At 36.9% G+C, this 26,955-nt stretch overlaps 1 protein-coding gene across 4 annotated transcripts; it reads left to right on the top strand.

The window, feature by feature from the left end:
* On the top strand, positions 1 to 25,819 carry LOC110093802 (phytepsin). Of its 4 annotated transcripts, none has more exons than XM_020818796.2 (14): positions 1 to 104; positions 213 to 617; positions 1,446 to 1,506; positions 14,096 to 14,190; positions 14,269 to 14,381; positions 21,450 to 21,618; positions 21,791 to 21,830; positions 21,919 to 21,983; positions 23,432 to 23,545; positions 23,656 to 23,720; positions 23,839 to 23,995; positions 24,386 to 24,505; positions 24,709 to 24,797; positions 25,568 to 25,819. In XM_020818796.2, the coding sequence occupies exons 2-14, from the start codon at positions 255 to 257 to the stop codon at positions 25,650 to 25,652; spliced, it is 1,536 nt and encodes a 511-aa protein (XP_020674455.1). In that variant the 5' UTR covers positions 1 to 104; positions 213 to 254; the 3' UTR covers positions 25,653 to 25,819. The 4 variants fall into 4 exon arrangements, with proteins under 4 accessions (XP_020674455.1, XP_020674456.1, XP_028551410.1 ...); XM_020818797.2 differs by having other exon boundaries at positions 57 to 104; positions 249 to 617; XM_028695577.1 differs by lacking the exons at positions 1 to 104; positions 213 to 617; positions 1,446 to 1,506 and adding exons at positions 4,353 to 5,396; positions 5,493 to 5,565.
* The last annotated feature ends 1,136 nt before the right edge of the window (positions 25,820 to 26,955 follow it).

Below are 26,955 nucleotides of genomic sequence, written 5' to 3' on the forward strand. Positions count from 1 at the left end.
CCTATATAAAAACGCCAGACTGGACTGGTGAGCGCCACCTTTCTTTCTCAGCTTCGGTTCGGTGCATTGGCATCGTCGCGGTATCTGTGAGTTTTCATTCCAATGTAAGCTTCTTTTCTTATGTTTGGCTGTCTTTTTTCGTATGGATTATGGTAATATTTAGAATTTTGTTGATTAATGGTCCTGTCGTCCTCTTGGTACGTTTTTTGTAGCTTAATTTTCTCAGGGATTTGTTTTTGAATCCCTAGTTTTCCATGGGGAATGCGCGTGAGATGCCTTCGGTATTTGTTGTTCTAACGGTTGTCCTTCTTCCTCTTGTTCTTCCGACCTCGGCGGAAGGACTGGTGAGGATTGCGCTAAAGAAGAGGCCGTTGGATGAAAGCAACTTTCTTGCAGCAAGGCTTGCTAATGGTGAAACGAGGCCTCTGAAGTACGACAGTCTGGGTATTGGGGGGGTTGAGGACGGGTCGGATGAGGATATCGTAGCATTGAAGAATTACTTGAATGCTCAGTATTATGGAGAGATCAGCATCGGCACGCCCCCGCAGAAGTTTACAGTTATATTTGACACGGGAAGCTCGAACCTTTGGGTTCCATCGGCAAAGTGCCACTTCTCGGTAAGTAAAGGTCCGTTTGGGCACTGCTTTTTCTAGCTTTGCTTTTTTTTTTTTAATTCTAGATTAGTATTCTCAATTGCTGCTATAGTTTTGCTTAACTATAACTTTGTTGTAGTTCTCTATAAGAAATGTTTGTTTTCAGAAATAACTTCTTTCAGTCAGATCTGGTTGCTAGGAGAAATCTTCCTTCCGGCTTTCTTTAGAAAGGAAAAAAATTATAACAGCACAGTAACTTTCAAAAATTTTTTTTTTTCCTACAACAATTTTATGGATGACTTTACAAAGGTTCGGTCTCGGCTGAGTCGCCCCAAATGGACTTACTTTTTAAGGTCTCTTGGGGCAGTTTTTTTTATACTTTATTTTTTTAAGGCTGCTGTCAAACAAACTGTTTGGTTATAATTTTTTTTATTGCTTTTCTTATATAGTTTAGGTGATAAGCTGTTTTTTGCATCCAAAATTTACAACTGTAGCTACATGAAAGTTATAATCATTTTTTTTAATTTATATATCCATAATATAATTTTTTAAAAAATTATTCTTTTACAATAAATTTATGACTATTTTTACAAACAACTGCAACCATCCTCACCCTTAACCTCAATATGAGATTTCTTAGTTTTGTTGTATTCTGCTCTCAATTTTTAAGCAATTAATTGGAATGTATAATTACAACTTTCTTTCTGGCTAAATAGAATCCTAAAATTTCTAATCGGTGAACATAAAGAAGAATCTATTGCTATTAATTTGGACTTCTTAGTATTCGTTATTGTTTGTTGTGTAGGTTGGCTTAACTAATGTTTACTATTTCCATTTTTTCACAATTTGCAGATTGCTTGTTTTTTCCATTCAAAATACAAGTCAAGCAATTCAAACACCTACACTGCTAATGGTTCGTCTATTCCTCATGGTCGCTTTCTTTATTTTAATTCTTGTAGTTGTTGAATTGTTTTAATTTGCCATAGACACATGTTTGCCTTTTTTCCTGTTGCGGGCTGAGAAATTCGTGGAGGTAGAGTAAAAATATTTTACATCTTACCGATGATCCAAATTTCAGCGCGCAAACTGATAATTGAAATGGTAGAGAAATACCATAATTTTTATGTGGAAAACTCTGTAGAAGAAAAAAAATCACAGAGCCTTACCCAGTTGAAATGATTCAATAATGCTTGAACATGTTACAAAAGCCGACCCGTCCTCCAACTTGAGGAGAGTGAGAATATGATGTATTGGAAATGGACCAAATTTCAAATGGGTACTCCTAATCTTGATTGAATGATAAATATTAAGAATTTGATAGAAACAACCGAGAAAATATTCGGTAGAGGTTCGATAATGGTTAGGGATCCGATGATAATCAGCAGACAGACAGAAGTTCGGAGTCAATCGACGGTCCGAAGTCGGGAATAGATCCAGTGGTGGCCAACAAATGAGCGAAAGTCCAGCAACAGTCAGATTTCGGGAGGAGATCTGGCAGTGGCTAACGAACGAGCAAAAGTTCGACTATCGTTGGTAGTTGGGAAGAGATTCAATGGCGGAAGTCAGATGACGATGATCAAACAAATAAGCACTAACAAATCAAGTTGAAGATGTAATAGCTTGGTTACAAGCAATGACTCACCGCATATGACAAGTTTATATCCCATTCAGAGGTAACAAACAATATGAAGATCAATGAGTAATCAGAAGACTCGTGATAAATCGCTAAACACATGCTTATGAGCTAATGTTAGCAAGCTACAATCAATCTAAAGGGGGCATATATCATAATGATTTACAAATCACCTTAATCATGGATAACATATTCATGAAGAACATGAAATGAATGTCAATTCTTCCCTTTCCCATCAATTTTTTAATATAAAGGGGTGAGTACAATAAATGATGTGATACATTCATGAACAACATACACACAAAAAGATGTGCAATAGATATACCACTATGCAGTCATCGTCAGCATACAATCAAGTGTATCAAATCTCAAAGTAGTGAACAATGAGGCCCAACATATAATGTTTATGATGATTCCTTCATACGAATGCATCATATAGTCCACAAGCAAAAAAGACAGATATACAACAAGAACTATAACCCCACCTATGAGCTACTAAAAAGTTCATCATGTACATAATATACTGTCCACAAGTAAAATACAGAAGAGCCACAACAAATGCAAATACCCATCGAAAATAATGAATGACCAGCTAGCTCGTAGCAAATAAATATCCAAATGCTGCTCATTGATAAGCAAAAATTAAAGCATTCAAATAAATATCAATGAAAAAATAAGAGGAATATGGAATATCAACAAATAACAAATGTAGCATCTCGTGGTCAGCATTAATACACAATTATCTATATGAACTCTTGCTATCAAAGATGGTCAACTCGTGGGCACCACACTAAGAAAAACGTGTATATGCGGTTTTTCGGTGCGCCACAAACGCCGAAGAAGGAATTTTGATGATTACCCGCTTCGTTGCAAGCATCACGACGAACTTCCTCCCCCACACTAACAAAAGCGTGTATAGGTGGTTGTTTCGTCGCGCTGCAAGCATCGAAATCGGGTCTCGGAGTTTTAGGGATAGGAGGGTTATACCTTTGCATTCCGGCGGCGATGAAGATTTTTACAAAAATGCACAAAGCACTTTCTCCTTCTCTTTTTTTGTGTTTTCTCATTCTCATTTTTTTTGTTTTCTTCCTTTTCCTTCTTTTTTTTGGTCAAAATTCATCAATACATTTTCTTTTAATAATCATTATAGACATATACAATAATTGTTCAGTAATCACCCAAGCAAATAGCAATATCAGATTGCAATACCTCTTATACTGAGAGAGATGGGCTTTTAAGGACTTTCTGAGTCGAGCATTTCCCTGATAACCATTCAATTTCAGTCCCAATTGCTCTCTCTAGTGAAGGATCGCCGTCATCAATCATATGATAAGTTTTAGTTAGGACAGAGTTCTTAAAGTAAGGATTGGAATTGAGCTAAATTCAAGCCTGAACCCTTTTAACTTGTTGTTTCTAACTTGGATTCCATTAGGTTTAATTGGACCAAGCTTATTGAATTCCTCTTCAAGTTGAGAGACAGTAGAACTCAATGGAGAATTCTTTATGCATATTAAAAAAAAAAAATCCCTCAGCTTCCAATTCTTGGGCATTGCTGTTTTCTCCAACAACGCCATGTACAACAGCTTCTATTAGTATAAGCTTACCAATGATAGTTTCGGTTCTTGGGCCCATCATGAGAACCTTGTTTAGAATCAGCTTGACATTAACCTCACAGTACTTCAGTTTTTTTCGGTAAAGATGGAGTCACCATTACTAACTTTAAACTGGTTCGAACCAATCTGAAGAACAAATGCAAAGAGGAAGCTCGCGCTTGAAAGCTTTGATCTTCTGGCTTTCTTCCTCCAGCAGGCTGACCAAATCTTTCAGCTTCATCTCATTCTTCGAAGAGAAGCCTTCCAAAAAGTTTTAAATATCCTTGGAAGATTATAAAGAAAAGCAACAGCAAGCCTCTCAGGATAGTGATGTTGCAAGACATGCGCTATCTCTCATGCCAATTTAATTGAAACTAAATTGCTCAGAGCATCTCCAATGGAACGGCTGTTTGCCGTTCTTCCGTCCTCCAACTGAGCGGCAATTCTTATGTGATTTTATGGCGGATGAACAGTGCGACGTGAATATTGGCTTTGCACTGTTCATCTTGGCCATTTTTATGCCTCCACCGAACTTGCAGAAGAAACGTGCGAAAGAAGAGATGATGGTTGTGGGGCAAAATGGAGTTCTATATTGGAGATGAATCCCGGCATTTTTTTAGTTTCATGGCATTTTTGGAGTGAAAAATGAAAAAGAGATTTTCGGTTAGAGATGCCCGAGACCATCCTCCAAAATCTATGAGCCACACATCTGCTCTTGACCCTCAGGTAGATTGAGAATTGCATTCTCAAAGAGATAAATCAGATGACGGAGTTGATTATTATGTGACGAGGTGTTCTGTTTTCCAAGCCTCAGCACAAGAACAGTCCTGCCATCCTTGTCCTGATAAGTTGCTCTATATACCTTTCAAGTTTTGCCTTCCATAGCAACTTTTTTGCCAGTGAATTTCTCGGGCTTATATACTGCTCTCCACTTGAGAGTATCTTCAAGCATTTTCTTTGATTTGTAAACCTTCCAGCTGCGAGCTACCAAATATCTTTTGAAGCATGCATCAGAACAGAATTACTCGCTTCTTCTAGATATGGGGCCAGTTGCAGATTTTAACTCATTAATCTTGGCTTCTCGGTGTGTAGGATCATTCTCATTGGTATGAGAGTGTTGCTTTCTACGAAACATGGTGCTTGTTTTGGCGCAGGCGTCTTGGAGTTCAATTGGGTCGTGGCCGGCGTTTGGCAGTTCTCGCGAGAGAGGGCTGTGGTCGGTCGTTCCGAAGTGCTTGACGGTGTTCCAGATGTTGGATTGTCTCTTGGTCTCCCCCTCTCCATTTCCTCTGTCAAACAAAAGCAAAAGGCGGAGCAGAGGGGCTGGACGATTGGAGTTCAGTCAGTAGCAAGATGTTTTTTAAATAAACAGGGAGATATGAGATTTGGCTACAGGAAGGTTAGGGAGCTTCTAAGCGTGATTAACTGTAGGAGGCGGACAAGGATTTGTAAGCTATTGTGGGGTTGACGGGAGGAGGTGCTGGAGAGGAGTAGATGCCTTGAGGTTAGAAGTTTTGGTGGTCGGCTGGATTAAGGAGTTTGAAGAGAAGAACAGAGGAAGAGGCTTGAGGAGCTGAAGTTAGTGTGCATGAAAGCAGCAAGCCCTGATATTCTTCTATTTCATTTTAAGGATGATGATGAGCTGCTATTGATGTTGCTTTGCTAAATTCACAGGATTTAGACGCATAATGGGCGGATTTTATGGGATTTAGACAGGGATTCAGAGCATATTTTCAACACATAAGAGGTAAGGTATTAATTGTGATTGGATTTTAATATTTTTTTTGGGACATTTAGGTCATTTAAGGCAAACTCATACACACAACGCATACACAAAGACTCGAATCCAAGACCTCTTAATTGGAAGCATAAGCTCTCAACCAACAGGCCAATGTGAGCTGTGTGGATTTAAAATTTGACTTTGCTAATTTCTCTAATTTTCTTTATATTAAATTAAATGTGAGGGTCCTATCATCAATAATTTTCTATTTGAAGTGAAGTGAACGAGTCAGTCAATCAAAATCATCTTGATTCGCACGTAATTCCTAAAATGTGCACAATCGTCTCGTTTTACGTGCCAATTTCATAGAACATAAAAATTAGACAAATTAATAGTGCATTAAGGGTATTGTCGATATTCTGATCGTAATGGCGCAGTCCGTTTCGCGATCAGACGTCATTTGGATAGTGACGAGGGTGATTTTCCTCAAAATTCATGTTGTTGCCTCGGGATCCGTGCCACCAATCTGGATGCTTCAAATTGAATAAATAAAATGTAGTTTTCATAGGTTGTCAACATTCCGGATACAAGGACGAAGTCTGTTCATTTATCCAACGTCGCTTGATCAGCTTCGCGCTTTAATTTTAGGTGTCGGTTATCCTTTTGACCGATCTCATCCGATTCGACTATGAGGGGTCTCGACCTAGCAGAATTCGATGTTCTGATCGCAATGACACTGTCCGTTTGGCAATCAAAGGTCGTTTGACCCTTCAAGTGTGATTTGGTGCCAAGGCGCGTATCGCTTTATTCGTTAGTTTGGGTCCTTTCTCACATGATTTAAGGTATAGGGGTCAACAGGCGAATGCAAGTTCCTATGAACAGTTGTAAAAGACCCGTCATATGCTTAAAACCGGTCCTCTACCCTCAAAAGCAGAGGATACATATTAAATACAAATTTTCAAAGATTCATTATACACCCAATCTATTGTCCACAAGCAAAATACAAAGTGAATACATCAAATACGAGTTCCTATAAGCTATTGTACCCACTGTGTACACAAAATGTCATCTATGAACAAAATGCCAGATGACTCCAACAAATGTAAATGCCTACGGGCTACTGAAATAGACCCGTTATACATTCAACATGCTGTCTGTGAGCAAATATGAAAGAATCACAATAGATGCGAGCATCTATAACTTATAACTGATAGTAGGAGATTCATTAGTACACTATAATCTATATATAAAATACACAAGTAGTGCCGACAGTCTACCTGTATGAAATGAGCAAATGGCTATAGAGTAATGCCATGCTACACCACCAAATCTGCAACATTCGTACAAACATACGTAAGACATCTATGGGATTCTACATAGAGCATTGGGGCACACACGAATGCTGATCATTTGCACATTTGATCAATGCTCCACATGCACTACAATTTCTATACATACAAATGTAAAGAAATGCATGTGTAATCACATACCCGTATGGGCTCCGGCGAGCGTGTCATGAGTGTACACATGTCGTCTAGGGATGTTGTATGGGTCAGTGAATGAAGTCAAGATCGAACACGATCCTTCTATGCATGTAGATAGTAGTTGACACAGATTGAACCATCAAATAAATATAGGATCACGTTATCGATCGGGATATTTGTTTTGTACGTTCATGTTAAGCCTTCAAAGCTGATGAACAGAGAAAATTCACCAACAAAGGCATGAAGCCTATGATGAACCCGATCCTCTATCGGTATGTTGACTGAGTAGACAAAGTTCAGTCAACAAAATACAATTGACCATATACCTTGATGATAGTCGTGTTGAATATAGATTTTAACTGGAAGGGTTAATTCCAATTATTCAAATGTCAACCAAATGCCCACAAAATTTAAAATCTAAAAAAAAACACCAAAAATCATAATATTCAAAAATGAAATAATCCATCAAACATTTAAAGTAAAATCATCCACCCTCCGCAATAGTTTATCTAGGTGAACAAATTGAAAAATACTTCATCTCTCAAAGAGATAGTGTCTAGTCGAAAATATTACTAGGATTCATTCTCAAACAGTCTCATATTAGTAAGGATGTAACACATGTCCTCTAACAAGCAGTTTTGCCGCCAAATGGCATTGCATGTAAACGGTTATGACCGGGGCACTCTGAACTGGGTAGTTTTGACTCCAAATGGCACTACTAAATTATTGTTATGGCCAGAACCCGTATACTTCCCAATGACATGAAATTATTGAGATATGAATCAATATGATATAATCGATAGGGCACAAGACCCTCTGTTAGTTAAGGTGGATTCAAATTTGTCCCCTTAGACAAACATCCACCCCGGTCTATAAGGTACCTTTGGACGAAACAACCCATGGTTGACGACAAGGATCTTTCTATCAGATTAGGTTGGCTACCTCCTCTGACTAAGTAGATCAAGGACCACGATGGCCTAGGATGACGAAACCATGAGATCTTGATCGGGTCCATCATCTATTCCCCCACCATTAGCTTTAAGTGCAAGATGGTGAAATCTTCAATTTTAAATATCAAATTTTCAAACCCTTGAGCCCATGCTGCTACTATATGCTAGATAACACGTATCTTCTACATATCTGATTGACGACTAGCCTTAATCAAAAGTTTTCTCTCATTACTAGGAGGATTAATTAACTATAGGGGCTTGTGCCTATAGGAAACCAGAACTTAGATCATAAAGGTCTCACAAAATGAGGGCGAAATCTCTCGGTAGTGTCTTATCTACAATCTCAATCTACCTTCACAAAATTTACCCCAGAACTTAATCCGTTAAAACTCCCCTGAAAAACAACGGGGAGGCTGGGGCCGAATTTTTAGAGCCCACAGATTTCTGGCGACTCTTTTTGAGTTTGCACAATATTCCATTTGAGAGTTTGAACATGCAAATCAGTAATCAATAGATCAATTCATATCAGAAAATCCATACAAGTCAATATCAATAAAATCTATAATGAGATCATAAGGACAATACTGTACACATGTAATTCAATACAATAGTCTTACTGAACAAGTACAATCATTGTCTATTAAGGCATTTTTCAAGTCGATAATCCATAGTTCTGTTGTAGAAATCCATAGTGCTGTTGTAGAAATCCATAAATATATCCGTTGGTTCAATAAGAGTCGTTACTCTGTGCCCGTCGGTTGCCCGTCGGCATAATAATCTCCTTATGACTCCCAATCGTTAAATCAATGATCAATAGAGGATATCGCCAAACCCTTTTTAAAGGAAAGCCCGTCGGCCCACCATCCTGTATAGGTCAAATCAATCTCCAACCAACGATTCAACCAGTCTTCATTTGTCTTTCAGTAATAGTAATATATATTCAATCATATATCCACATTCATATGCATATTCAATCATCAATTCAGAAAATCAGAAGTCGTACGAGAAATCGGCGGCATAACGACAGTATACGGAATGTACACAGAAATCACAAATTTAGAAATTCACCAAATTATCAGAAATCGAATAAAACAATGTTTCAAAGCTTTACTTGTACTGAAGCAACATTTTTCAACAGTCAGATAATTTTCTATTCGATAAAAATCGCACATAACTCAAAATAACCGGTAGAAACTTTACAGAAAATACTCAAATCGTGTAAAAATATCATATCAGAAGTTGTGCGGTAAAACTTTCGTCAATACAAAATTATGCACGTTTTTCGATAACGGAAATACAAAACTGAGCACATAATTATCAAAACTCGAAATCTTCAAAATCAGAAATAAGATTCAGATTCCTTACTTCGAGACAAACAAATCTTTCAACTGCGTCGTCGGACGAAAAGCGCTCCGCGGCCCCCAAAATCAAGCTTTCCCTTCTCTTTCCTTCTCTTTCTCTCTCCTGCCTTCTCTTTCTCTCTCTTCAAGTGAATAAAAAATATCTCAAATCCGATACTTATCAAGCAGGATCGTCCAGGACGATGCCCAGATCGTCCCGGAACGATCTCCTCTGGACACAGATCGTACAGACGAAATTAATTCCAATTTGTTTCGTCCCTGGACGATGCTCTTGGGTTCAGTTCGTCCCGACTGTTCCAGGTTCGTACAGACGAAACATACAGATTTCTTCACAATTTCTTCGGTTCGTCCCGTACTAAGGCCAGTTTGTCCGGGACTAACAGCACTAAAAAAAATCAGCTTCGGAGGGGTTTTACAATCTATAACATATAACTGATAGTAGGAGATTCGTTAGTACACTACAATCTATATATAAAATACAACAAGTAGTGCACGATAGTCTACCTGTATGAAATGGGCAAATGACTATAGAGTAATGCCATGCTACACCACCAAATTTGCAACACTCGTACAAACATACATAAGACGTCTATAGGCTTCTACATAGAGCATTGGGGCACACACAAATGCTGATCATTTGCACATTTGATCAATGCTCCACATGCACTACAATTTCGATACATACAAATGTAAAGAAATGCATGTAATCACATACCCGTATGGACTCCGGCGAGTGTGTCATGGGTGTACACATGTCGTCTAAGGATGTTGTATGGGTCAGTGAATGAAGTCAAGATCGAACACGATCCTTCTATGCATGTAGATAGTAGTCGATACAGATTGAACCATCAAATAAATATAGGATCACGTTATCGATCGAGATATTTGTTTTGTACGTTCATGTTAGGCCTTCAAGGCTGATGAACAAAAAAAATTCACCAACAAAGGCATGAAGCCTATGATGAACCCGATCCTCTGTTGGTATGTTGACTGAGTAGACAAAGTTCAGTCAACAAAATATAATTGATCATATACCTTGATGATAGTTGTGTTGAATATAGATTTTAACCGGACATGTTAATTCCAATTATTCAAATGTCAATCAAATGCCCACAAAATTTAAAATCTCAAAAGAAAAAAAAAACACCAAAAAATCATAATATTCAAAAAATGAAATAATTCATCAAACATTTAAAGCAAAATTCATCCACCCTCCGCAATAGTTTATGTAGGTGAACAAATTGAAAAGTACTTCATCTCTCAAAGAGATAGTGTCTGGTCGAAAATATCACTATGATTTATTCTCAAACAGTCTCCTGTTTTTTAAGGACGTAACACGTGTCCTCTAACAGGCAGTTTTGCTGCCAAATGGCACTGCATGTAAACGGTTATGACCGGGGCACTCTGAATTGGGTAGTTTTGCCTCCAAATGGCACTACTAAATTATTGTTATGGCCAAAGCCCGTATACTTCCCAATGACATGAAATTATTGAGATATGAATTAATATGATATAATCGATAGGGCACAAGACCCTCTGTTAGTTAAGGTGGATTCAAATTTGTCCTCTTAGACAAACATCCACCCCGGTCTATAAGGTACCTTTGGACAAAGCAACCCATAGCTGCCGACAAGGATCTTTCTATCAGGTTAGGTTGGCTACCTCCTCTAACTAAGTAGATCAGGGACCACGATGGCCTAGGATGACTGAACCATGAGATCTTGATCGGGTCCATCATCTATTCCACCACCATTAGCTTTAAGTGCAAGATGGTGAAATCTTCAATTTTAAATATCAAAATTTCAAACCCTTGAGCCCATGCTGCTACTATATGCTAGATAACACGTATCTTCTACATATCTGATTGACGACTAGCCTTAATCAAAAGTTTTCTCTCATTACTAGGAGGATTAATTAACTATAGGGGCTTGTGCCTATAGGAAACCAGAACTTAGATCATAAAGGTCTCACAAAATGAGGGCGAAATCTCTCAGTAGTGTCTTATCTACAATCTCAATCTACCTTCACAAAATTTACCCCAGAACTTAATCCGTTAAAACTCCCCTGAAAAACAACGGGGAGGCTGGGGCCGAATTTTTAGAGCCCACAGATTTCTGGCGACTCTTTTTGAGTTTGCACAATATTCCATTTGAGAGTTTGAACATGCATTATGTCCTCTTATATGAGTATTGCAGATCAAATGGTGTGGTGTCGTACTAGGGTCATTTGCCCGCTGCATACAGTTAGACTGTCGTGCACTACTTGTTGCTTCCTACAGGTGGATTGTAGTACACTAACGAATCTCCTGCTAGTTATCCATAGATAACTGCATTCACATGGTGCTTTTGTTCGTGGTCATTACCTTACATACAAATCTTTTAGTGCCGACCAGAGGTATTTGTATTTGTTATAGTTATTTTGCCTTTTGCTTGTGGTTGACACACCAGACGTACAACGAGTTTTCTACAGCAGATTGTAAGCACTTACATTTGCTATAATCACTTGGCATTTTGTTCTTAAATGATGTTTTGAGCATATAACAGATTTCCTACAAAATCCCGTGGACATTTGCATTTGTTATATATCATTTGCCCTTGGCTTGCAGAAGATCAGTTTATTTGTTGGTCATTAAACAGAGATTGATCGTAGGAGTGTTCTAACAACTACGACCTACTGTTGGCTAACACATGTAGGTGTGTCATTATGCATATAACAAACATTTCACTATTGTTAATGGGTATTCGCATTTGCTACAATCTTTTATCCTTGCCAGCTCTTCGCTATCACCCATGGTCAAGCTGTGTTGATGCATATCTTCTACTACTGCTTGTAGGATACCGATGTATTCACTACATGAATATACCGGTGTTTACCACATGCTGCGTTTGCATGTTTGCAAGAGACTTTGTTGTTTTCAAATAGGTTGCAGGGAATATAAGTCTTCCAATACTGTTTACAGACACCTGTATTCATCACAACTCTTCTACATTTGTTAGTAAATAGCAAGTTGTGCATATAACGAGTCTTCTATAACAATTTCTTGGTATCTGCATTCGTTGCATATCAACCATCATTTACTTGTGAGGAAAATCAGTGTATTTTCCTGACGTTGAATGGTTATTGGCTACGAGGGTGTCATAACACTCACTGCCTGCTGTTGTTCATCACCAGCAGGTATTGCAAGTAGATTAATGAACCCATTTGCAAGCTAATTGGCATTTATTTTGAACAAGCCATGTTCATTATACTCTTCCCAAGCATATTATGTTGGCGAATTACTGTCTTCTTTGTATGTCAACAATCAGATCCACTAACACTCTCCTTGTAATGCTTCCAACCTTATGTATATAGACTCGTTAGTTAACTAATATGAACACTGCATGTTCCACATTGGCTATGTATAAGTAGAAGATGCTACATGCCATCAAGCTATGTATTCATCTTGCTTGTTGCTGGTGAGTGAGATGTAGAGAACTTATTCATCATCAGTCATTGCCTGTAGTTGTTCATCATCCACAAATGATTGTTGTTTGTTGATATTTGCATTCCAATTGAAGTAACAATTCCTTATGTTCATTGAAAATCTTGTATTGTTAATTATAAGCATGTCATTGCATTTCTCCATTCGATCCTTGCTTACAGATATGTTACATTCATTGCAATAATTTTAAACAAGTTAAGTTGAAGTCCACAAGTCCTTTATTTGATTGTTGATGTTCATTATAAGGACACAGGTCTTTAATTAGTAGGCTTCTTCATGAAGAAAGAATTGTAACTGTTTTTGGATCTAGCAAGAGAAGTTCTTATCATAATTGGGAATAGTTCTCATTTGGGCTTCTATAATAGAGATGAGAAAAGATTAATTGAAATAGAATCTCATCCATATCTAGCCTTTATCTTTACAGTAGTTGATTGTATTTTTTTCTCACCGAGACAAAGTGGTATGTTTATCTATATCTCAAATTCTATATAAAGAGTAATCCTTTATATACTTTTTTAAGAAGTTTAGTTGATTATTTTATTTTAGTGCGACTTTGTACGTAGACCTATTTAAGTAGAACACATAAATTTTGATGTTTTGTTTTGTGATATTAAATTTATTTTGCATACTTTCTAGTTTATCCCACTCACTCTTGGATTGAAGCACTCTCTTTCCTAACTTGAAATATCTTCAAAGTAGAAATAGCAATTTTTTAATGCAATGTTCAATTCTTTACGCATCTAACATTTGTGTTTGTCATATGGTTGTTTGAATATCGACTTGTTATAAACAATTATGCCAAATTGGATGGGACTTTTGTGCATGGTTTAATTTTTGTAAATTTGTATCAACTTTCAGAACTAAATCAAGTGAATTTGTTTATTCTTCTAATTTAACAAAGCATAATTTATTCTTGATAGATGATCCCAACCTTGGCATCAGGGATCAACATAATTGATTGCTTGAGTTAGAAAAGTTAATCATCTTTTATGCATTTGTAATAATTTCAAACATGAATGTATAATCAATAAGGCTTATCTTCGGATGCATAAATGATGCATTTTCACATTAGTGCTGCGAACCTTGTTTGTTTCACCTCTTCAAACCTCCCTTTCCATATCATTCACTGAAATTTTTTTATTTTGAACCTCTTTTGCGCATGGAAATAACGCTATCAGGTCTTGCTGCTCAATGGAAATAATGCTGCTCCAGGCCTACTGTTTCTTCTTTCTTATAGTCAATAAGTGCTTTCTATGACTTTTCAATCACGTGTTTGTTCAGGGAAATCTGCTGCCATTCAGTATGGGACTGGAGCGATTGCAGGTTTCTTGAGTCAGGATCATGTTGGTGTTGGTGAACTCCTCGTGAAAGATCAGGTTTGTAATGTAGAATAACTTGTACGTATATAAATATTACTTGTGCCAAGGAGGAGATTTTGATGTGATCGATTGCAGGTTTTTATTGAGGCCACCAGTGAACCAGGTACAACTTTCTTGGTGGCAAAATTTGACGGAATACTTGGTCTTGGATTTAAAGAAATATCAGTTGACAATGTGGTACCTGTTTGGTAAGCTTTTTAGTTTTTGGGTCTGATTAGCTTTGTTTTTCCACTGGTTTTTACTTCTTTATGGAGCTTGAGTATGCTTTTAGTGAAGATGGCTGGAATTTGATTGATTGTAATCCATGATGCTTGCTAAATGTTTGGTGGTGCCTTCTTTACTAGCTACAGTTTCAGCAGAGTTACACTAAATAGAATGATCAACTTTTGAGCCTTATTATGGCTTATTTCGGTATTAATGAGGACATCTTGAATATTGTCTACCCAGAGCTATTTCTGCGTGCTTGCATGTATGTTCATTTACTGAACAATTCCTTGCGCTCTTATCTTAAATGTAGTACATGCCTTCGTTTCTGGCCTTTTCCAAACTGCTGAAGTTCATGGTTGTAAAGAGCGCTTAATAGCTCTTTTGGAATTTTCAATAATGAACTTTTTCTTGATAAACTAGCATTAGTATTGCTTTAAGGGAAGCATGAAGTAACCATGCACCATTACTACACTAGTTAGTGATTACTGGTGGCTTAATTTTTTTTTAAACTTACATGTTTAATACAAATTTTGAAGCAAGATTGATCTAACGCTTGCATGAATTCTGAAGCACTATAGAATGTATTTACAAATATCCGAGGGATGCTTGTTTTTTTGCAATCAGGGGCGGATCCGACTTAATAGTTTGCATGCCTCCTTAAAACGCCTGAACCGAACTCCACTGTAGTCTCCGATCACAAGGCTTCAACCTACTCCGTTCTTGACTAGTGCCCTCACTCGAGTAAGCTACCAGCTCAATTATATTTCTTCGCAGCAAACCTGTAGGTATCTAAAGTTAAAACCTGCAGCTCAACTCCTCCAACCGATCTCACACAACCTTCCACGAATTCCTTCCTTGTTTCTCTGTCAACCTGCTACCGTCTACTCCATTTTAATCAGAATTTTGTTTCATTTTTCTTCTGTATTTAAGGACAATAGCCGGGCTCTTTATATTCTTCACATTACTTGCAACCAATAGCAAGAAGACAAAACTTCAGAGTCGCGTGAACTCTTCCACTCCTATAGCACTCATTCAATTCCTTTTACTTACTCTCACTACAAGACAAAAGTCTTTGTATTCTTACATAAGGTAAATAAAAAGGTGCAACATGTCTTTCTGTCATCTCTCAACAAGGCTAATCTCCTCACCAATGATGCTCCATCATCTGTTATTTGCATTGATGTTTATTTTAATGCTAATCTTTTTTTTTTTTTTGGAACATTTAGGTCATTTAAGGCAAACTCACACACACAACGCATACACAAAGACTCGAACCCAAGACCTCTTAGTTGGAAGCATAAGCTCTCAACCAACATACCAAGATGAGCTGTGTTTTTAATGTTAATCTTAGTGTAGTTTTTTTTTTATTAATAATAGTATCATTAGTTACCACTTCTACAACACTCATTCAATTCCTTTTACTTACTCTCACTACAAGACAAAAGTCTTTGTATTCTCACATAAGGTAAATAAAAAGGTGCAGCAAGTCTTTCTGTCACCTTTCAACAAGGTTAATCTCCTCACCAGTGATGCTCCATCATCTGTTATTTGCATTGATGTTTATTTTAATGCTAATCTTTTTTTATTGGGACATTTAGGTCATTTAAGGCAAACTCACACACACAACGCATACACAAAGACTCGAACCCAAGACCTCTTAGTTGGAAGCATAAGCTCTCAACCAACATACCAAGATGAGCTGTGTTTTTAATGTTAATCTTAGTGTAGTTTTTTTTTTATTAATAATAGTATCATTAGTTACCACTAATTATGTTTATATTAATATCATCATTCTCATTAATATTAGCATAAATATTAGCGCCATTGCTAATGTTGTTGTTAATGCTACCATTAGCTAACATTGATATTATTATTTGCATAACTATGATCATTAATATTAAATACTATTATTAATAATTATATTGATGTCATTTTTTTCATTATTAGTTTGTAATATCATTCTAGATATTCAAAATGCATGCAAAAAAAAAAAAAAAAAAAAAAAAAAAAAAGGAAAGAGATGTTTGTTTTTTGTGCATTTCATCGCCACCGCCGTCCAACCCGAAGGTATTATTTTCTAACTAAAAAAAAATCCGTTCTCGAGGCTTGCGGCGAGCCGGCAAACCCCTATGCGCTCACGTAGCGTAGTAGGGAGAGAAACTGGTACGACGCTCGTAACGAGATGGGTAATCCAATGAGTGTTCATGTAGCATGAGGGGGACAAAGAAAACTAAGTACCTCCAAACGCTCACGTAGTGCAGAGGGGGGAAAGAAAATTGTGCTCTTTTAAACACGTACCTAAAGACCCTTAAACGCTCATGTAGCAGGCGGGGATTAAAAAAAATACAACCGCGGTGTCATTTGACACCTACCTGAAGCGCTCAAGTAGCGACGAGAGGAAGGTCGCCTCTTGGTTTTTCTCCTAAATGGGGGAGACGCCGGTAGGCTGCGAAAATTCTATCTGAAGATGCAAGGGACTTGGACAAAAAAAAAATGGAACTTAATTTGAACATAACTTGAGCATAAAATCAAACTTAAATCAAGTTTAATCAAATGAAATTGAAATGAACCATGATTTGAACATAGCTCAAGGAACTTGACATTGAACAATGAAGTGAACTCAAAATCAAATTTAAACTTGATTCATATCAGATGACAAGGACATAACTTAGGAGACTCGAATGAATCGAAGAGGGTTATATTGAGCCTGAATTTTATTTGAACATATGGAAGACTTTCTTTGAACTCGAACCTAACCACAAAAGATTTGAACTTGAATTGAGTTTGAACTCAAGAAGACCACAAACTACAAAGAACACAATTTGGACTTGGACTCAAACTTGCTCTTGTAAACTTTGAACTCAAGCAAAGACTTGAGTTGGACCACGGGGAACTCGTACCTGGTGGACATGAACTCGAACTTGAAATGAACACTTGTGGACTCAAACTCAAAAGAGCAATGCATGAAGCTCAAATAAAGTTGAACTTAACTTGGATAAAATAACTTGAAACTTGGACATGAATGAGATTTATCAAGGAATTAAAATCCAACATTCAAGATAAGATTAATGGATCTTAAGAATGACACAATAAAAAAAGGAATTTCATTTGAACATAGAATATTGAAATTATCATTTCAAATTAAGATGTAAATGGATATATGTGAGACTCGTGAATCAATTGATTTATAAGATTTCATCCATTCATATGAATAGGAGACTTGTGTTGAACACAATGTCAAACAATTGATGCAAAAGGTATGTTGAAATTGTCATCCACACGTAAGTCCCTTGTAGACTAAAAGTTGTGTTCAAAAGCAATGAAGGTCGTATGATCTCTAGTATTATTCACTCACAAATGATGATAAAGGTTCATGCAAATTGATTGGCTTGAACAAATCTACAAGAAGCATACAACATGTGTCGGGGTGTTCATGAAGTCCATTATAACATAAGGAAGAATGAACGCTTTTACCACCTACAAGAGATTACAACTCACCAAAGTAGATGTAGTAATATCTTGCAGTTCAAATGTAAGCAAGAACTATGAATATATTACAAACAGATGCACTGAACTCAGCAAGCAGAAAATCAGAGGGAAGGTATAGTTTGGTTGCAAGCGAATTATACAAAATCCCTAGTAGTTAAATTTCTTACCAATGATGACAGTTGGTGTGCAAATTCATGTTGATCATGTAAGCAAAGGCAGGTGGAATGCAACAAATACAAGCACCTACGGGTTAAAGCAGGAGATTCGTTAGTGCACTATAATTTAATTACATAAAGTAGTAAGTAGTGCACGACAGTCTACCTATACAAAGAAGCTAATAATTCAAGCCACAAGCTGCTATGCCACACCACCAGATCTGCAACCCGTATACAAACAGACAAAAGGTGTGTATAAGTTTCCAAACAAAATGCCAGATTCAAACGGTGGTGACCCACACAACTGAGCAGTGTTAAATATCTAATATACAAAAGGGGTAAATACAATTATAACACCCATATGGGCCCCGACGAGCGTGTTATTGGTACACACGTGACGTCTAGAGATACTGTGTGGATCAATAAATTTAAACCTGATCCTTCTAAGCAGGTAAATAGGAGTCGACAAGGTTCGGTAAATAATTAAAAAATGTCCTCAAACACCCGCATGGGCCCCGACGAGCATGTGAGATGTTGTGCGGATTAATAAGTGAATCCAAGTTCGAACCCGATCCTTCTATACAGATCAATAGGAGTCGATAGGGTTCGAACTATTAAATAAATATACGGTTGAAGCGACCGATATATTTGTTTTAATATATTAATATTAGGTCTTAAAAACCTATAACAATAAGAATTCACTAACAAAGGCATGAAGTCTATGAAACTTGATCCCCTATCAGCAAGTTGATAGGGTCGATAAAGTTTAATGAAAGGGAAATAATCTCGTACACCCTGATGATGGCCATGTTGAATGCAAAATCTCAACCGGAAGGGTCAATTTCAAATATTTCAATAATGCCATCCAAATTCCCATCAAAATCCAAAACTACACAAAGTCCAAAATCCAAAAATCAAAAAAAAAAAAAAAATCTTAAAACTCTAAGATATTTAAAATTGAAATCCAACCATAAAACACTTAAAGCAAAATCTATTCACCCTCCGTAACAATTTGTCGAGGTGGACAAATTAAAATTTACTTCAGCTCACATAGAGCTAATACATGATTGAAAATATCACTAGAATCCATTCTTAAATAATCTCCTTCTAGTAAGGACGTGGTACGTGTCCTCTAACCGGCGATTTTGCTGCCAAATGACATCGCAGGATAAATAGTTATGACACGGGGCCCTCTGAACCGAGTGGTTTTGCCGCCAAATGGTACCACGAAATACCGATTATGGTCAGAGCAATGCTCTCCTTAATGACATCAAATTCTTGAGATATGAATCAATATGATATGATCGATAGGGCACAAAACCCTCTGTTAGCTATGGTGGATTCAAATATGTCCCCTTAGACAAACATTCACCCTAGGCCTACAAGGTACCCTTGGACGAAGCAACCTATGGCTGCCGACAATGATCCTTTTGTCAGGTTGGGTCGACTACCTCCTCTGACTAAGTAGACCGGGGACCATGATGGTCCGGGACGACGGAACCATGGGATTTTGATCGGGTCTATCATCCATTCTTCCACCATCTGCTTCAAGTGCAAAATGGTGAAATTTCTAATTTTAAAATATCAAACCTACAAATCCTTCGATTCTCAAACCCATGTTGCTACTATATGTCAGATAACATGTATCTCTATACGTATCTGATTGACAACTAGCCGTAATCGAAAGTTCTCTCTCAAGATCGGGAGGGGTAATTAACTATAAGGGCTTGCGCCTGTAGGAAACTAGAACTCAGATCATAACGTCCTCGTAAAATGAGGGCGAAATCTCTGGGTAGTGTCTTATCTACAAACTCATCTGCCTTCCAAAATTTATCCCGGAACTTAAATCCATTAAAACTCCATCGTCAAAGAAAAACAATGAGTCGAGGGGAGGCTGGGGCCGAATTTTCGGAGCCCACACACATAAGTCAATAATAATTTAATTTTTAAGTAGATCACGAATTTAAGTGACTTAATTTTAGATAGCAAATAATGTATAATATTTAATTTATGAATATATATATACACACACACATATAAAAATTTTCCAACACTAATTACTTGGATTATTTACACTAATTATAATAATTAATTATGATCACATATTTACAAGTTTAACTTCATCGTCAATACTTACCATTAAAATTCTATTTGAGTTAATAGACTTAAATCTTAAAATAAGTAATCAGATTTAGGATTTAACTTCTTTGGAATTTAATAAATTTGAATTTACAATATTTTCTAAATACTACCTCAGTTAAATCCTACTTGCAGCCAAACAGCTTCTTAGAATATATGAGAGTGCTTAGAAGTCCAACTGCTAATCCTGGAGAAATAGTGGCTTAAAATTATTGAACTCTGTTTTTGAAATTTGGAACATTCTTTAATGAGCCCTGTCAATCTATCAGTGTGGCGTTTTAGCAATCAATGCACTAATACTCTACCATTTTTCTATATTGAAAAAGATTGGCCTTTCTGAGAACCAATTGTTGGGGATGAAAGTAAAACACAGCACCCAACTAAACAAGAAAAATAAAAATACAGTGGAAAGCGTAGGATACTAGGATTTAATGTGGAAAAATTCAAAATGAAGAAAAAATCATGGAGATACATCACACTAAGGAATCCACTGTGTAAATTGGGAAAAATAAGAACAAATCTCTCTTCTCTCTTGCTCTCTCCTTGCTTCTCTATATTCTTCCATTATTCTCTTTTTACAAAACACAAGAGAAAGTCAAGTAACACCAAGTGATGCCACCCTAAGAAAAACGAGAAAGAAAACTGTTCAGGCCACCTTGAAGCGTTGTGATGCCAGTTTGGAGCGCTGTGGCGTTCAACCTCTGACATTTGGTCTGTCTGATAGCTCTCCGGCACCGAGAATACATTGTTGTGGTACTCTGCTCTCTATCATTTTTTCCAGCAAACTTTGTAGCATTGGGGTGCTTGGGAACGCAGCGCTAGGGCGCTTGGGCACACAATGCCAGGGCGTTGTAAAAAAAATTGGATGCAAGACACCTGAACCCAATCAGGGGGAGGACCCCCCCATGTGAACATGACAAACTGAGTTGGTCCGTGACAACAGTACAATCCGATTGACCAACATAATCAAATTTCACACAAAACTAACTCCAACTTTAGAAATATGTAGTTATAGTACACGACAATTGTTAATCAAGTCATGCGCACAATGAGTGAGTAGGGAGATCCCTTTGGTGACGGTGCTTAGTGCTCACTGAAGTTTTTGGTCATTTGCAGACATATACGATTGTAATCTTCGGTCAGCAAGGGTTGCACTAGGTTTCAGTAAGGATGAAATAGCGTTAAACACATAAGTTTTGCCTTTTTGCCTTGTGTTTACTGAAAGTGTTAAAGGTTTTCTGACCAACTAGTAATAATTTCATGCAGGTACAACATGGTTGATCAGCATCTTATTGAAGATCCTATTTTCTCTTTCTGGTTAAATAGGAACTCAGAGGATGGTGATGGAGGTGAAATAGTGTTTGGAGGTTCTGACCCAAAACATTACATAGGTCAGCACACATATGTCCCTGTGACTCTCAAGGGATACTGGCAGGTGGAGCCTTCAGTTGCCGATTTAATTTTTATTTCAAAATTCAATGTCCTATTAATCTCATTTTTTTGGATGAGGCTAGTGATGATGATGATTCATGCCTTAATTTCTTTTTTTTCTGATCATTACCTCTATTAAACCTCTATTAAACTATGTTTCTGAAATCGTTTTGCAGTTTAATATGGGAGAAGTTCTTATTGGTGGTAAAAGAACTGGTAGGCTGTCAAACTTGCTAAGGACTCAATTCTTTTGCTTTTTCTGCGAGATGCTTCTAATTTGTTGCTATCTTCATTGGGTTGTCAGGATACTGTTCTGGTGATTGTGCAGCTATAGCTGATTCTGGTACTTCTCTGATTGCTGGACCAACAGTAAGTGATACAAATCTGTGCTTTTTACTTTTTGTTGCACTAGTTTTTCCTTAGGCTCCCATTGGTATTTCTTCTTTTATTAGATTTGATTTGTTGATCCTTTTCTTAAATTTTTTCTTTGTGCAAACACATTTCTGTTCAAGGTGGTCTTGTGTAAGTCATGTTTGAATTCAGTTACTTGTATTGGAACAACTTATTTTTTTACTTCTGCTTTCCCATTTTCTGTCAATGATTGCCGCTCACCAAACGCAGGAGGTTGGGGTGTGTTAGTGGTGGTATGGGATGGTGCCGACCTGAGGGATGGATTTTCTCAATGTTGGGCAGGGTTTGGGAAGGGGAGTATGGTTTATGGGGAGGGAAATGTTCATAGTTTATTCTAAGTTTTTGTGGAGATTTAATTCTTCCAACCCGTTTTTGATCAAATCCCTGAAAATCTTCAATTCGAGATAAATCTGGACATAATTTTTTGTTAAGGACAATTCTCAGATTTTCTAGATCTCTGATAATATTTTTTTCAGATTAGTTTTGCCTAAGCTTATGCTTAAACCTAAAAATATTTTTTTCTTTTCCCACTGCCTTATGAATTGTATGAGGGATGTCATTAGTTGCATGCGCATGCTTTCAGGCTCATCAGAAGCCAACGATAGAGTGTTTGGCTGGTAACAGTTGAAGGTCAACTATTACCATGTAATTACATATCGAATTTGTGGATCTCTTTGTGTGTTCATGAATGAAGCTAAATCTTACTGAACCACAACATATATCTCCTTTGTCCTATTTTGGTGTCACTCTTGTTAACTTATATTTCTTTTGGTTCGATCACAGTTGTTATTGCTCAGGCGTGCACTTTACCAAATTATTTGCATTATCCTGATTCTTAGATCATCTTTTATTTCAAGGCTATGTTTTTGCACCTATTCCAAATCCATCCACCTTGTTGTCTAAAAGAAAATGGCCGTGTATATCTCTGCCTACGAGTTGCATGTGTCACCAACACGATTAATTATTTTGTGTGGATGCCGAATGCCGTCCAGAGACCAACCAGAATACGTCACGTCACCCATGTGCTCGGTACCGCGGCTCGGTACTGCTCGGTACCGCTGACGTGGCGCATTCTGGTTGATCTCCGTACCGCGTTCTGCATTTGGTCTCCGCATAGAATAGTTTCTCCACCCACGCAGGAGGTGTTTGTGCATGCTTGGGCATATACATGATTTTGTTTGCATGTATGGTAGAATGTGGATGCTTGCTCATGCATATTTACATATAAGCCTATTTGGGCTGTAATTGTGTTTAGTGTTTGGAAAAATTGTCTTTGTCATGTCATAGTGAATGCTGCTATGTCCCCTTCAAAATGTAGGGTCAGTCTCATTCTTTCTTCCATGCTGCTATCTACAAAGATATATTGTAGGCCCTCTTGTTTACTGACTAGGTTTGCTTTTATGCAGACAATTATCACAGAAATTAACCAACAAATTGGAGCTGCTGGTATTGTTAGCCAAGAGTGCAACACAGTAGTTACTCAATATGGTCGACAAATTTTAGATCTGTTGGTGGAAGAGGTATGAATTAATGTTCTTATTTCAGATAAATATTTACATTTTCTTTGTTTAATCTGCATCATTTTACATGGTTGCAAGCTAGCATGTTCTAATATTGATTTACATCGCAGGCACAGCCAACGACGATATGCTCTCAGATTGGTCTCTGTACCATTGATGGGATTAATGCAATAGGGTGAGAAATCAACATCTGGCATGCTCTTTAGAACTCGTCTTCATTTTCACTGTTTTATGTTTTATGGTTTATGTTTTCTTTCTAATACATTAGTTTTGGTAAATTCCCTTAAATGAAGTGTTGGTATTGAGAGTGTGGTGAAGGACAATGGGGGTAAATCTTCCCTTGGTAGGAGTGATGCCATGTGCTCTGCTTGTGAGATGGCTGTTGTTTCGATGCAAAATCGGCTTAATCAGAACCAGGCACAGGAACTCATATTGAACAATGTCAATCAGGTGAATGTTGTTTTTTTAATTACTTTGAGAAAGAATGCAAAATAAGTATATACGCTAAAAGGTGGAGTAACTCCTGTGATATATAAAATTAGAGAGAGTCATCTTAGATTGTTTGGTCATATAAAATGTTGATCTTCTGATAATTTTGTTAGGAAAGTGGATGTGTTAGATCCAACCTATGTTAAGAAAGAAAGAGGTAAATTTAAAAAGACTTGATTAGACATTATTAAAAATAACTTTTTTTACTATATTTAAATGAGAATTTAATTCTTAATAGGACACAATAGAGAAAAATGATTCATGTAATCAAACCCATATAGTGAGATAAAGTCTTGTTGTTATTGTTGTTGTTGTTGTTGTGTTATGCTAATATATTTTGAAAAATTGCAGTTGTGCTACCGACTGCCGAGTCCTTTAGGAGACTCCTCTGTTGATTGTAATGCCATCTCTTCCATGCCAAGTGTTTCTTTCACGATTGGTAGCAAGACATTTGACCTTACAGCTGAGCAGGTAATCCTATATGTTGGCACTATTTGTGTTCCGAGCTGTCATTGGCTGATATTTTGTACAAACCTCAGTTATGATAGTGAAATTTCCTCACAAGATTTTTTTTTTTAATTTATTTAAGGTACATAAATTTACTACCTGAATGTACTTTTTTAAAAATTCTAATGCATTGAGCATTTTGTTTCTTCATTTGGATTCTTTTTCAGTATATTCTGAAGGTAGGCGAAGGAGCTGATGCCCAATGCATCAGTGGCTTCACAGCCTTGGACGTGCCCCCTCCTCGTGGCCCACTTTGGTATGTTCCTTATCTGCCTTCCTTCCCTTTGCGTGTAGAGGTTAGTAAATGATCCAGTTTGGTTGCAAAATATTTTGGAACAATCTCTAAAAGAAATGAAATCTAACCATACTGTTTGATTTTTGGATTAAAACGAGGAAACTAAAATGGCTATGATTCAGATCAATTCAATTTCTGTTAAATCAAATTGATTTTTTTTGATAAATTTGATTTGATTTAGGCTTCATTTGGGACGGCTTGCTTATTGCTTTTTAAAGCAGCTTCCTAGTATAAAAAAATTATTTTTTATACTAGGAAGCTGCTTTATGAAGCGAAAAGAAAGCCGTCCCAAACGAAGCCTTAGTCTTACATATATTGATAATAGAAAAATGATTTATAAGGTTAGAAATCAACTTTTTAATTCTCTATGGATGAATCAAGAAGCATCATATATGAACTCATTCGTTTTTGCTCAACTTCTCTGTATTTTTTTTATTCTTAAATTCAAACCAAACCAATTGGTTTATGCAAATTTGCAACCAAACTGAAAACTGACCTGACCGAAGCTTTATTTTGGACGGCTTTTTTTATTGCTTCTTAAAACAATTTTTTAGTACCAAAAAATTAATTTTTGTAACTTTAAGAAGAAGTAAGAAAACTGTCTCAAACGAAGCCTGAATATATAAATTCTTCGTTTGATTCAGTTTTCTTAATTGGGAATTCGCTTGATTTACTTTGGAACTGATGTATAATGTCAGCTACTAAGTTCCTATGGTTTAATTTGGTTGCAGGATTCTGGGTGATGTATTCATGGGTGTCTATCACACAGAGTTTGACTATGGTAACCTTAGGGTTGGATTTGCCAAAGCTGCTTAAGATGCAAAATGCTAATAATACTCTTAGAGATGCGTTGAAGATAAGAGAAATAAAGCATTGTTCCTTTCCCAATCTCAGTGCTGCAAAATAAGAATTGTAAATGTGCTTTCTGATATCAGTGAGAACCTTAAATTATACCTTAGAAATGGATGGTAATTTGATGCTAATCATTGTTGTAATTTGTTTATTGGTTTATTATCTTGTTTATAATAGTGATGATAAAGTCATGCTTAATCATCTGATACACCAATTGAAGAGCATATATGTGGTTGATGCACTATAAAATAACAATTTTATAAACTACTGAGGCTACTTCTGTTGCTGTAATATTTAATTCATTTCAAGCTCTTGGCTATGAAGGTTGCTTGAGCCATTACACAACCAACAGTAATGTCTAATTTTGATTTATTGTGCTAATGATCTTTTGCAACTAAACCATGAACTGAAGACATTAATCATGCATAAAGACTAATTAGAGTTAAGCTCAGGCATTTTTATTCTATAGAGTTTGATTACAAGAGAGAAAACTAATTAAGATTCTTCCAAATATTTTTTTGGATTTTTAGACTGAGATAGACTTTTATTGCAAGAAAGAAAATTAATTAAGATTAAAATCACTACCACCACCCTTTTTTTTTTTTTTTTTTTTTTTTTTTTTTTTTTTGGTATTTATGAGTTGCCATTAGAATTTTTGTGTCCGAGAATATTCACAGTGATAGATAAATATAAAGCTTAACGTCTTAGCTTTGTACTAAGGTTTATCACACAATCAGATAAAAGAGAGGATGTAGTGTTCATAATAGGGCGAATTATTACGTCCGGTGTCCGAATCGTCCAGAGGCGAATCCGGATGCGCCACATCACCCGGACCCACCCGGATGCACCGGGGTTCGAGTGATGTGGCGTGTTTGGATTCGCTAGACATAATAATTTTCCTCATAAGAGATACCAGATGTTTTATGTCAAAACCCCTAAAAAGAGGAAAAAAATCATGGGGCCTGACTTAGTTTGAAAGAATCTACTAGTGTTTGCAGTCAATTACAAATAAGGCTCTTCCTTAAGGGAAGGCCTTGGTTTGATGTAACAAATATGCATCATATAAAGTGCATCACATGGTGGGAATTGGAAAATTTAGTATTGACACATTTGTTTAGTAGGCAAGACCATAATCAGCGGGTGACGGAGATCAGAAAAGACTGCAGTCATGTGACGGTGGTCGGAAGGATCGTAATCGGTGGGCGATGAAGGTCAGAAGGATTGTAGTCGATGGACGACATAGGTCGGAATGACCGTAGTTTGGCGA

The sequence above is a fragment of the Dendrobium catenatum genome, unplaced genomic scaffold (assembly GCF_001605985.2).
Source record: "Dendrobium catenatum unplaced genomic scaffold, ASM160598v2 fragScaff_scaffold_659, whole genome shotgun sequence".
Lineage (NCBI taxonomy): Eukaryota > Viridiplantae > Streptophyta > Magnoliopsida > Asparagales > Orchidaceae > Dendrobium > Dendrobium catenatum.

Bases quoted from the DNA above. Each gene is read 5' to 3' on its own strand.
- LOC110093802 (XM_020818796.2), top strand. From the start codon at position 255: ATGGGGAATGCGCGTGAGATGCCTTCGGTATTTGTTGTTCTAACGGTT. The intron at 23,996-24,385 runs GTGAATGTTGTT...GAAAAATTGCAG, and splicing joins TATTGAACAATGTCAATCAG to TTGTGCTACCGACTGCCGAG. The intron at 24,506-24,708 runs GTAATCCTATAT...ATTCTTTTTCAG, and splicing joins TTGACCTTACAGCTGAGCAG to TATATTCTGAAGGTAGGCGA.